Source organism: Polypterus senegalus, chromosome 14 (assembly GCF_016835505.1).
Source record: "Polypterus senegalus isolate Bchr_013 chromosome 14, ASM1683550v1, whole genome shotgun sequence".
Classification (NCBI taxonomy): Eukaryota; Metazoa; Chordata; class Cladistia; order Polypteriformes; family Polypteridae; genus Polypterus; species Polypterus senegalus.
The window spans coordinates 25,082,292-25,095,677 of NC_053167.1; the positions used below are offsets into that span (position 1 = coordinate 25,082,292).

The window sequence follows — 13,386 nt, forward strand, 5'->3', positions numbered from 1 at the left end:
ATACCCGATGAGCATAGGTCACGGTTTTGAAGAAGACCATGACCTCAGATGTGAAGGTCCTGATTCTTATCCTGACCGAATAATGGTAAGCTACAAACTGATGCAGTGTAAAATAGAGGTCACAGTCAAATGGACAAGAGGACAACATCATCCACAAACAGCACAAACACAATGCTTAAGTTTTAATCTATATGTCTCAGCTGTTTCTTGATAACCTGTCCATAAAAATCATGCTCAAGAGATAACTCACTCCTATGGAAGAGTTACTCAAATTGACTTGCAAATAACAACAACCTAAAGACATGCAGCACCAATATTATATACTTTTGTAGCACCTTCTGTAATATAACACAGGTGACTGATAAGCTTTTGCCAAGTCTGCAAGGCAGATATAGATATGACTGTCAATCTCAAGTTCCCACACTCCACTCTACCAGGCTGGACTCAGAATTTCCCTCCTGGATCAGAGGTTCTACTATCGTATATAGTCTTTGTTGCAATAGCCCGGCGAGAAGTATGATGTCTTAGTATCTCAACACAACTTAGACACAAAATGTGACCCAAACACTGGTTCTAGCAGTGTCAACTCCATGGACTGCATTACTATCGGGTTTGGAGTTTCTCAAAGTGTACATTCTACTTCTATGGGATATTTCTAGCCGAGGTCAACATTTTCCTACTCCTTTTGACAGCATACTGGATATACTTCCTTAGCTGTTGACTGGTTTGCCAGAATCTCTGACTCCAAATGGAAGTCATTCAAGGTTGAAATGAGAAACCATTGTAATATTGCTTTTTAGATGTATAGCTTTTGAAATTAATAAAGTTTACCTTGTTAACTTCCAGAAAGCCATATACTCTACAGCCTTCATTCTTCTGCTCTTGCATCTTCTGGCTGAAGCCTTCCCTCTTACACTGCTCAATTGTGTCTGGATTTTTAAAGGCCCAGCCTCTCCTCCGGTATGCTTCTCTCACATCATCACAAGAGTTGCAGCATCTGCAATTTAACAGTGGCAAAAAAGTGTGTAGGCAACTGTACGGAAGTCATCCATTAGATAGTGTTCTCTCTCTTCATTAGGAGAAAAAAAGCTTGTAATAAGCTTTATATTCATTTTCATTCAAAGAACTTTCAGTAAGGGGCCAAACATCATAGATAGGATTACTAGACATGACTATAGTATTTTTAAAATTGTTAGACAGGCATGTAAAAATACTGTCAAATCCATACAATTTCAGGACTCTAAACGGATATACAGTAAACCTTCGTTTATCGTGGTTAATCCGTTCCAGACTCTACAGCGATAAATGAATTTCCGCAAAGTAGGATTCTTTATTTATAAATCTAATATTTTTGCAGCTAGAGCATAGACAACCTGTTTACAACTTTCTAAATACGTTTTTTAACATTATTAGAGCCCTCTAGATATGAAATAACACCCTTTAGTCAAAAGTTTAAATTGTGCTCCATGACAAGACAGAGAGGACAGTTCTTTCTCACAATTAAAAGAATGCAAGCATATCTTCCTCTTCAAAGGAGTGCGCATCAGGAGCAGAGAATGTCAGAGAGAGAGAGAGAGGGAGAGAGAGAAAAGCAAACAATCAAAAATCAATACGTGCTGTTGGGCTTTTAAGTATGCGAAGCAACGCGATAAAGCAGCCGCAAGGAAGGGAGCAATGTGAAGGTAGTCTTTCAGCATTTTTTAGAGGAGCATCCATATCCTCTAGACAAACGGCCTCTGTGCAAACAGCCCCTCTGCTCACACCCCCTCCATCAGGAGCAGAGAATGTCAGAGAGAGTGAGAGAGACAGAGAAAAGCAAACAATCACAAATCAATAGGTGCTGTTAGAGCTTTTAAGTATGTGAAGCACCACGCAGGAAGCATATCGTATATCATTGAGGAGTTTTATTTAATACATAATATTTGCTCTGATTGGGTAGCTTCTCAGCCATCTGCCAATAGTATCCCTTGTATGAAATCAACTGGGCAAACCAAATGAGGAAGCATATACCATAAATTAAAAGATCCATTGTCCACAGAAATCCGTGAACCAGTGAAAAATCTGTGATATATATTTAGATATGCTTACATTTAAAATCCAAGATGAAGTGAAGCTGCGAGAGACAAAGCGCGATATAGCGAGGGATCACTGTATGTGGTCTGCTAAATATAATCTTTGATGTTGTAAATTCCCATTACAATACTTTATTATACAAACCTAAAAAATGTATGCTCTTGAATATATTATGTACTACAGTGTTTGAACAGGACAGCTCCGATATAAATTATAGGCCATTACGATTGTTAAAGAACATTTCCATGTGGTGAACTACAAGTAGCATCTCTGCTAAAAATAACACAGAAACAATTATTTTTAATGAAATCTATTACTGCTATTGGTATATTTTAAAGCAATGGTAAACATGCATTGAATTGGAGATAACAGTATTACAACAATAACTTGTAAAAGCAGTCAAGCATTGTGGTGTAATACAGTGGCATGCAAAAAGTATTCAATCTCCTTGAAAGTCGTCCTAATTACACAAATATTTATCCATTCAGTATTTTTAAGGTAGACTCTTATGCTGTAACAGTGCATTTTTGAAGTCAAAATAAAACTATTTTCTGTAGATATTTAACTGAAAAAGAAAATTAGAAAATGTAGTGTTTGCATAAATATTTACACCTTTGAAAGAACCAGGTTTACGCAAATGACAAAAGAATCACAAACAACACAAAGGTGATAGTCATAATTAAACATAATTAGGCACTACCTGCAAGTCCTTTATATTCCTCTGGAAATAAAAAGCACCCTTTGTAAAGGCCATAGTCTTTATTGGACAATCACTGCAAAAATGAAGGCAAAGCAGCATTCTGCTGATGGAAGAAACAAAGTCATTGAAATGCACAAGGCAGGAAAGGGACACACACAAAAAAAAAAAAAAAAAATCAAAGAGTTTAAAATGTCCCATTCAGTACTGTTGGATCCATCTGAAAGTCAAAGGTACATCACAGCACCCAGGCTCTTACTAGAACAGGACATCCTTCAAAACTAAACATCACAGCAAGACACTGACTGGTGGCAGAGGCTACTACATATCTAATCATCACTCTCAGAAGTTTGCAGTGCTCTTTGGCTGAAACTGGAGTGAAGGTGCATGGGTCCACAATTTCAAGACCTCTCCATAAAACAGGCTTCTATGGAAAGGTAACAAGAAGGAAGCCATTCTTTAAGAAGGTCAACATAACAGTAAGTACGGCATTTTCTACAAAGCGTGAGAAAGAGCCGGTTAAGATGTGGGAGAAGGTTTTATGGTCAGATGAGACCAAAATAAAACTTTCTGGCCAGACTTCAAAAAGGTACTGTATGTGTGGCATAAAACTAACACTACCCATGCCTCAGGAAACACCAGGTCTACGGTGAAATATGGGGATGGCAGCCATCATCATTTTCTGGAACTAGGAATCTTGTCAGAGTGAAGGGACAATAGATGGACACAAATAAAGCACAATATTGCAGGAGAACTTGTTCCAGTCTGCTATGAATCTACAGCTCGGAGAAGATTCATCTTTCAGCATGACAATGATCCTAAGCACAAGGCCAAAGCAGCACTGGAATGGCTCAAAAACATAAAGGTGAATGTTTTGGAATGGCTAAGTCAAAGCCTGATCTTAACCCTATTGATGATAATATGTGACCCTATTTGAAAATTGCTGTCCAGAGGCCCCATCCCAACAGCCTAGAGGATCTCTAGAAATTCTACCATGAGAAATGGGGATGCATTACTCCTGAACAATGTGGAAAACTGGTACATACTTACTCCAATGGAATTAAGGCCATTATTGCAGCAAAGGGGTTCTTGAGTATTAATGTGGAGTACTTGAATACTTATAAATAGTAACTTATGAATACTTATACAAACACTAACTTTTGAGTTTTTCTTCTTCAGTAAAATATATACAGAAAATGGTTTAATTTGATTTTGGAAATGTTGTTAGAGTATAAGAGTTCATTTTAAAAATACATAATGGATAAATATATGCCCAAATCCTTTGTCATGCAGAAAATTATGATAACTTTTAAGGGGATTGAATACTTTTTATGCCACTGTAATTACAGTGCTGGTCATTAAACCAAAATATTGCTTCAGAAAAGCCCATACCCAAAAAACAATGCAACCCCAAGCTAAAAACTTGGCCTGGTTGTTCTCCAGCTGCTAAAAAAGTAGTTTTCTTATGTAGTCTCATATTTTTGCACAGTACTCTATACAAATAAATAATCCTTACAAGTTTGCTTCAGTATTTTACATTAAATGTTTTCATATAAAACTGTATATTTAATGTACTTTCATCATGCATTAGAGAGAAGAATTAAGGGTTCTATGAGGCAATAAAAATACATTAAAATAAATGTATTGCATACAAAAATGTGTTTCATAGAAAGAAAAGGTCACGCTTACTGTAAATCATCGGTTTCTGCTCCATAGCAACTTTCACAACGGTTAGGGTCTAGTTTGCTTGGATCAAATATCCCTCCTTCATCCTTTCCCAGTTCTTAAACAGTTACAAAAATAAATAAATAAATAAAAAAGACTAATATATAAAAGATTTTGCAAATATTGCTTGGCAAAGAAACAGATTATTCAGGTGCACAGGATTTGCAATCACTCTGCCATGCATATAAAGTACAGCATGTTTATTCTATCGTCTAAAGACGTACTTTATAATAAATATACCTTCACGACAGCAGTAGGAAAAGAAACAATTAAGTTTGCACACATGATTAAACATGACCTAATTAACGGATTAATTGCTAACCATGTTTTTCTACTTCTGTAGACACCTCCTTTCCTTCTTTATCCAGTCGTTGCTTGAAGAGGTTGTGCTCCACATCTAACTGCTGTTCCCCAGCAACATCCATAGCATCAATACTCAGATCTAGAGGCAATTGATAACTAAGGTTGACACTTGATAACTGAATTCTTTTTTGCATTTTAAAATTAGCAATTTAATTCAAGCTAGATCAGTAAAGCAAGCAATTAAACAGATTCTGGACCAAGACCATTTTATGTATTAAAAAAAAAAATAAATTTGCTGTGCAATGTTTTAGAAAACAGAATAGAGAGAGAAAAAAAAAAACACACAGTATATTGCTTTCAAGGAAAAATATCTAAGCAAAGGACAAGTTATACTTACAGGCACAGGGCATATGTGGAAACACTGCATCAATGTTGATCTTCAGCTTTTCTCCTCTTGACGTATCCACATATAGCTCTGGGTGTACCTGATGTGAGATATAATACAGTGTATACATGTTTAAAGATATGTTGAAAATAATGTCTGCTAGATGTTTGCAAGCAAATGTTTAACTTTTTAACTAGCAAAGACACGAAATGCCTAAAACAACTTGGCACACTTCATTTGGTTGTTGCTCCTTATTCATGTTTATAATCTACCTGGAAGTTAACAACATTATAGGTTACTAAAGCATAGCACAGTTGGTGACAAAGGTACAAAAGTGAAACATGTTTGTTCATCTGAATTTAATGCTTACAGTACCTTTTTGAGACTAATTAGATTATATTTTAGATTACACTTTATTCGTCCCCAATGGGAAATTCTAATTTTACAGAAGCTCCAAAAATAGTTACCTTAAACCATAGTAAGTTTTTATATATATATATATATATATATATATATATATATATATATATATATATATATATACACACACACACACGAGGTGTGGCAGAAAAGTAATGAGACTGGCAACACTGCAAGTGATCTGGCAACGCTGCGCTGTTGTCCTTGAAAGAGCATGTGTATCAGTACCCTCCCATAGCTTAGTGCGAGTTTCAACTCCTTCCGTTAACTACGTGATTTTTGTGACTGCTATTAGCGAAGTTCTGTTTTGGTTGTGCGTCACGCAAAATGGAACAGCAGAATTTGGAGGAACGTTGTGCCATTAAACTTTGTGTTAAGCTTGGAGAATTTTTATAAAGACGTCCTTGAAAGACTCAGAAAAAGGGTCATTTGCGTGAGACCAGACATTGCAGACAAATGGATGCTCCATCGTGACAACGCCCCATGTCACACTGCCCTCTCCATAACAGAATTTTTAACCTCAAAAGGCATTCATGTGGTTCCCCAGCCCCCTTATTCACCTGACCTCAGTCTGTGTCCTCAAAGGACATAATTTCGGGACTTTAGAAAACATCCAAAAGAGTGTAACGGACATGCTGAAGACCATACCGGTTGAAGACTTCCAGCGCTGCTACCAACAGTGGGAACAACGTCTCCATTGGTGTGTAGCTGCCCAAGGGAACTACTTTGAAGGGGATAACATTGATGTTTGAAAAAAAATAAAAACTTTGGTAAATAAAAAATCAATCTCATTACTTTTCTGCCACACCTCATGTATTTATGTAGTATTATTTATTTTTTATATATATATATACACACACACACATACACAGTGGGATGCAAAAGTTTGGGCAACCTTGTTAATAGTCATTATTTTCCTGTATAAATCGTTGGTTGTTATGATAAAAATGTCAGTTAAATATATCATATAGGAGACACGCACAGTGATATTTGAGAAGTGAAATGAAGTTTATTGGATTTACAGAAAGTGTGCAATAATTGTTCAAACAAAATCAGGCAGGTGCATAAATTTGGGCACCGTTGTCATTTTATTGATTCCAAAACTTTTAGAACTAATTATTGGAACTCAAATTGGCTTGGTAAGCTCAGTGACCCCTGACCTACATACACAGGTGAATCCTATAATGAGAAAGAGTATTTAAGGGGGTCAATTGTAAGTTTCCCTCCTCCTTTAATTTTCTCTGAAGAGTAGCAACATGGGGGTCACAAAACAACTCTCAAATGACCTGAAGACAAAGATTGTTCACCATCATGGTTTAGGGGAAGGATACAGAAAGCTGTCCCAGAGATTTAAGCTGTCTGTTTCCACAGTTAGGAACATATTGAGGAAATGGAAGACCACAGGCTCAGTTCAAGTTAAGGCTCAAGTGGCAGACCAAGAAAGATTTCGGATAGACAGAAGCGGCGAATGGTGAGAACAGTCAGAGTCAACCCACAGAACAGCACCAAAGACCTACAACATCATCTTGCAGCAGATGGAGTCACTGTGCATTGTTCAACCATTCGGCGCACTTTACACAAGGAGATGCTGGATGCGAGAGTGATGCAGAGGAAGTCTTTTCTCCGCACACAGCACAAACAGAGCCGCTTGAGGTATGCTCAAGCACATTTGGACAAGCCAGCTTCATTTTGGAAGAAGGTGCTGTGGACTGATGAAACTAAAATTGAGTTATTTGGGCATAACAAGGGGCGTTATGCATGGAGGAAAAAGAACACAGCATTCCAAGAAAACACCTGCTACCTACAGTAAAATATGGTGGTGGTTCCATCATGCTGTGGGGCTGTGTGGCCAGTGCAGGGACTGGGAATCTTGTCAAAGTTGAGGGACGCATGGATTCCACTCAGTATCAGCAGATTCTGGAGACCAATGTCCAGGAATCAGTGACAAAGCTGAAGCTGTGCCAGGGCTGGATCTTTCAACAAGACAACAACCCGAAACACTGCTCAAAATCCACTAAGGCATTCATGCAGAGGAACAAGTACAACGTTCTGGAATGGCCATCTCAGTCCCCAGACCTGAATATAATTGAAAATCTGTGGTGTGAGTTAAAGAGAGCTGTCCATGCTCGGAAGCCATCAAACCTGAATGAACTAGAGATGTTTTGTAAAGAGGAATGGTCCAAAATACCTTCAACCACAATCCAGACTCTCATTGGAACCTACAGGAAGCGTTTAGAGGCTGTAATTTCTGCAAAAGGTGGATCTACTAAATATTGATTTCATTTCTTTTTGTGGTGCCCAAATTTATGCACCTGCCTGATTTTGTTTGAACAATTATTGCACACTTTATGTAAATCCAATAAACTTCATTTCACTTCTCAAATATCACTGTGTGTGTCTCGGACATTTTTTATCGTAACAACCAACAATTTATACAGGAAAATAATGACTATTAACAAGGTTGCCCAAACTTTTGCATCCCCATATATATATATATATATATATATATATATATATATATATATATATATATATATATATATATATATATATAAATAAATAAAAGTAGTTTTTCACTCACTGACTGAAATACAAGGTAATTTTATAAACAATTAGTGCCATTTTTGAAAATACAGAAAAACAACTTTTTACCTTATCAGAAAAATTAACAGAATAAGCAGCATTAAGACTGTTTCTTTTAATAAGAACTAGGGGGCTTTGCTCACCAACCCCCATTTTTGGTTTTCCGGATACACACTTTTAAGATTTTTTTTTTCTTTGCATTGTTGCTATTTCATTAGCTTCACTTTTATTTCAGAACTTCTATAAAAACAATGTTTGGAATCTTTCGAGTCCCAATAAGCCGAATCTTTTAAATGAGGTCAGTGAGACTTGTGTTTAATGACTTTGTACCATAATTCAGGATTGGTTTCTCTGCTTGGAATTTCAGCACAGACAAAATGATCTACATCATCAGCAGTTAATAATTTTTTTTTGAAAAGTAACCAATAAATGCATGTGAGGTAAACCACATTTTTGAAATTCTCTGATTTAAACTTCAAAGCCTTACAATATTTACATACTTCTGACATATCACCTATTTCCATATATTCAATCTCAATTCTCCTTTTCGTTATTTCTCCGAGTAATAATTTATCTTTGTTTGCGCTAATGCAATGTTTAATTTCTTTGTTTTGGCACGGTTGCTTTATTCTGCTTTCATATTCTTTATCTTGCTCTGCATGTGCTTCGTGCCTACAATTTTTTTTTTTTTTTTTTTAAATCTTTGAATTCCAATTTCATTATCTCTAACCTGCTCCGCATGTGTTTGGCCGCCTTTTTTAACCTCTTTGAGACGTTTTACTTTGTTTTCTACTCTGTCTTTTAATTCTGACCTCGCTTTGTCCTGCTTTTTTTTCCCTCAATGACACCTGGTCCATGGTGATTATTTTCCCTTTTTCGAGTAATAATTTCCGTTTGTTTGCACTACTGTGATCTTTACTTTCTTTTTTTTTTATACTTTCTAATTTTCCTACTTTCATATTCTTTAACTTTCTCCACATGTGTATCGCGCCAAAGTTTTGGTTTTTTTTGAGCCTTTCGAATTCCACTGCTTTCATAATCTCTATGCTGCTCTGCATGTGTATAGCGCAAACGTTTGTGAACATCTTTATGAAGTTCTACTTTGTCTTATACTCTCCGTCTTAATTCTGAGCCCGATTGGACGTGCTTTTTTTTCAATTCCACTTGTTCCAGGCTGATAATTACTTTCTTTATTTTCTGAATTTGCACCTAGATAATTCTTTTTCTTTTCCAAAGCTTTTGAGTCTCTTTTCTCGGCACTGCTTTCTTCTTCACTCAGTCATTTATAACGTATTGTCCTTATATGCTTTATATGCGGCGAGAGCCCTGGACCTGCGTGTGCTCAAATTCTTTGCATGACTGAGTGTTTTGCTGCCCGTTGTCTTATTTGATAATGGTTGTAAGTAGAGCGTGTCTTGCAAGAATCTCATGTTATGCCTCCCTGTGAGGCAGGCCTGGGTCAATCACTTGGCACAGAGTCTCATGTTTAAAATGCCTGCCAGACGCCACATGGCCATTCTCTTTCAACTCGCGGGTCTTTTAAGTCTCATCCCCATAGTGTTTCTCTTCAGGATTATTTTTTATAATAGAGAGATAAGTTGTAAAAATACATGATATATTAATCCATTCAAAAAAAAGGTTTAATATAGAATATGATTAAGTAACTACACATTAGATCATTTCCATCCATCCATTTTCCAACCCGCTGAATCCGAACACAGGGTCATGGGGGTCCCAGCCAACACAGGGCACAAGGCAGGAATCAATCCCGGGCAGGGTGCCAACCCACCGCAGGACACACACAAACACACCCACACACTAGGGCCAATTTAGAATCGCCAGTCCAACAACCTGCATGTCTTTGGACTGTGGGAGGAAACCGGAGTACCCGGAGGAAACCCATGCAGACACAGGGAGAACATGCAAACTCAACGCAGGGAAGTGAACCCGGGTCTCCTAACTCCGAGGCAGCAGCGCTACCACCGCGCCACCGTGCCGCCCATTAGATCATTTCAAATATCATTAATAATTTTATGGGCTTTTTACCCTGGTCTCCAAATACATCCAGCATTGATCTAAACTGAGCATATCTTTGCCCACTGTAGCATCTTTTTGCTTTTAGACTAAAAACTTTGCATTTTTAATTATTTTACTACTTACAACAGTCAAAAGATAATTATTGAACTACCATGAAGCCCACAATCAGCAGTCAAGGTAAGAAATTGTAAACCTTAAAAATAATGTCAAACAGAGTTATAGGTTGAAAAATGTAATACAAATTACCTATAAACATAAATATTTGGACTGTTCCCATGAAAACCATCACATGGAAAATGTGTCTTAATTATATTTGATAGTAACCAAAGGAAAAACAAACACAAAACAGTACTAATAAAACAATAGACTTTCCTATAAATGTAACACACTGTTACATACCTCCTTGGTAAGGTAATACTGCAGTTCTGAAATGAAGAGGATAAGCATTATCATTCCACTAATTATAGTCACTGTAAATAAATCAGAAAGAAACAGTGTTAATTACATTATGTTTTGAAGGAGTATATACTGTAACAACAACAACATTTATTTATATAGCACATTTTCATACAAACAATGTAGCTCAAAGTGTTTTACATGATGAAGAAAGAGAAAAAAGACAGAATAAGTAATTAAAATTAGGGAACACTAATTAATACAGAATAAAAGTAAGGTCCGATGGCCAGGGAGGACAGAAAAAAAAAAAAAAACTCCAGACAGCTGGAGAAAAAAATAGAATCTGCAGGAGTTCCAGGCAACGGGACCACCCAGCCCCCACTAGGCATTCTACCTAACATAAATGACCTCAATCAGTCCTCATGATATTCAGGGTTCCCTTGGAAGAATTTGATGATGATGATGGTTATGTGGACTTCTGGCCTTTAATCCATCAATGTAAGAACATTGTAAAACTGCAGACCACTCTATCAATTACCATGATGCTGTAAATCAATGTAATTTGTCATTTTTGTGAGATACGGTATGATGTATACATTTTTTTTAAATCAATATTTTTATACTTCATGCCCACGTTACACCTACCTGTTAATGCAAACAGCTCCTTCAAACTTACAGTCATGTGGCTGTAAATATAATTTGCTTGCAAACAGGGTTAATAGGCTTACTTTTTGCTCAATGAAACATCACAATGGGAGAAATACTTAATCTAAATATCTCTGGCTGTGGTATCAGTGTTAGAATGGAGTATCCAGAATTTCAGAAAATGCCTTCCTTAGATTTTCATTCAATACAGTTACTACAGTTCAGAAACAATGAATCAATAGCAATAACAATAACCAATGAGAGGCTGCTCTGAGGGCAGAAACACCTAGCTAGTTAGAGAGTGGTCTGAATTTGAATGGCCAGGCTCATTCATTGAAACAGAAAAACTTAAATATGAAATAGCTGTTTAAAACAATAACATGCAGACGGGCACCTCTGAAAATAAGTACACTGTACCTTGAAGCAGATCAGCAAACACACACTGTGGGGTTCACTCCTACTGACTAAGAAAAGGGAAATCAGGCTGAAGTTAGCACATGACCCCCAAAACTGAAGACTGTTAAAATGTCACTTGCCCTTGCAAATCTTGATTTCCAATGAGACATGAAGATAGGAGGGTCACAAATTTCTGCTAAAATATTAATTCTTGGACTCATCCTCCTTGTGTCAACAGTACACACTGGTGGTAGAAGGTTACTTGTGAGGAATTATCTTAATATCATATGAATTCCACAGTACACCTAAGCATTGTTGATTCTCTAGTGCATGCTTTATACTTTTTACCCCCCAAAAGGATAACTCCAGTTTAATATTGCATCACATCTCAAAACACACATCATCTCAAGCTGTTTTCTCAAATATGACAGTAACTTCAGTTTATTCCAACAGCTTGCACAATTCTCAGATCTCAATCCAACAAAGCACCATTAAAATGAGGAAGAACAAGAGATTCATACCATGGATGTGTGGCAGAAACATTTGCTGGAACTATGAGATTCAAGAGAGCAATTTCAACATTGAAACATTTCAAAGCACTTTATTGAATCTGTGTTTCAAAGGCTGTTTTCAAGGTTAAAGGGTCTTAACCAGTTCTAGACAGATGAGGCAAATAAAATAGCAACTAAATGAATGAATACTTGCTTTAAAGTGCCAATAATTGGACACCACAACTCTTGTGACATGACAAAGTAACGAACTAACCTTTTCTCTCCATGCCAGTATGACACAATAAGGTCACAATCTCACACTACTCTTAACTTTTGAAGGTCACTGAAGTGTACACCCTTCCGTAAAACTATTAACTTTATAGTTTGAAATTTCATTTTTACAATACCTTAACTGTCTTTAATAATACGACGCTGGTGTACATGACTTACTAGGGGTACAATTTGAAAATCGCTTTCTCCTTAATTTCATATCGTCAAGATATCACAGGTTCACTTAGCTGTCATTATGATTTCAAATACGATAGTTTTGGATATTTAAACAGCAATCGTCGACTAGACTAAAGCAGCAGAAGTTGTTTCTCCGTTCAGCAGCAGGGCGCGTTCTCTTAACTGAAATACTTTGCCCCCAATCCACACTCGAAAAATCTCTTAATTAGTATTACATTCTCATTTATTCGCCATTGTAATGATTTGTAAATTAACACTCTTTAAAACGAACTTTCAATCCCAACTACAGGACTGCATTCAAATTTACTATCAATAAAGAAGTATGGTTGTACTGGAATTTTAGTTATCCCTGTCTATTCACTATTTATTGCATCTTAAATTAACATTACTTAAAATAAACTATCAAACCTCTCTACTTAACTCCATTTCAGTTTTACAAAATGAAAAGAATCATTTATTTCCCTTGCTTGCACGTTCTTCTACTTATCACTGTACCTGTCTCTGCATGTAAAAAACGATGAGGAGCTTCTAAATGTAGTTTTCATTAATGGTGCAAACCTTATACGTGCAGGCCCTCACCTGTTGCTCCGCTGCATGTTTTCACTCGAAAGTCTTCTAATGTTTTCGGATAGGCATCAAACTGCTTAAGTTTATTAAAAGCCTCCATCTTCTACTGCTATCAATCCGGATATAGGCGCCTGCTCATTCAACACGCTTCCGGGATAAACGAGCGCCTATTGCGCATTGCGATTGGTTGAACATCTTCG

The 13,386-nt window shown here is 36.8% G+C and overlaps 1 protein-coding gene across 3 annotated transcripts in view; it reads right to left on the minus strand.

Moving 5' to 3' along the window:
• Nucleotides 1-13,332, minus strand: part of ergic3 (ERGIC and golgi 3) — a 64,093-nt gene extending 50,761 nt beyond the window's left edge. For 2 of the 3 annotated variants that reach the window (XM_039735767.1, XM_039735765.1), the window contains exons 1-6: nt 13,199-13,332; nt 10,623-10,693; nt 5,196-5,283; nt 4,818-4,937; nt 4,460-4,553; nt 832-997 (exon numbers count right to left, since the gene is read on the minus strand). In XM_039735767.1, coding sequence (XP_039591701.1) covers nt 832-997; nt 4,460-4,553; nt 4,818-4,937; nt 5,196-5,283; nt 10,623-10,693; nt 13,199-13,286 — 627 coding nt within the window. In that variant the 5' untranslated portion in view covers nt 13,287-13,332. Of the gene's footprint in view, nt 1-831; nt 998-4,459; nt 4,554-4,817; nt 4,938-5,195; nt 5,284-10,622; nt 10,694-13,177 lie in introns of all 3 variants that reach the window. The other variant, XM_039735768.1, reaches the window with a different exon arrangement.
• Nucleotides 13,333-13,386: the final 54 nt, after the last annotated feature.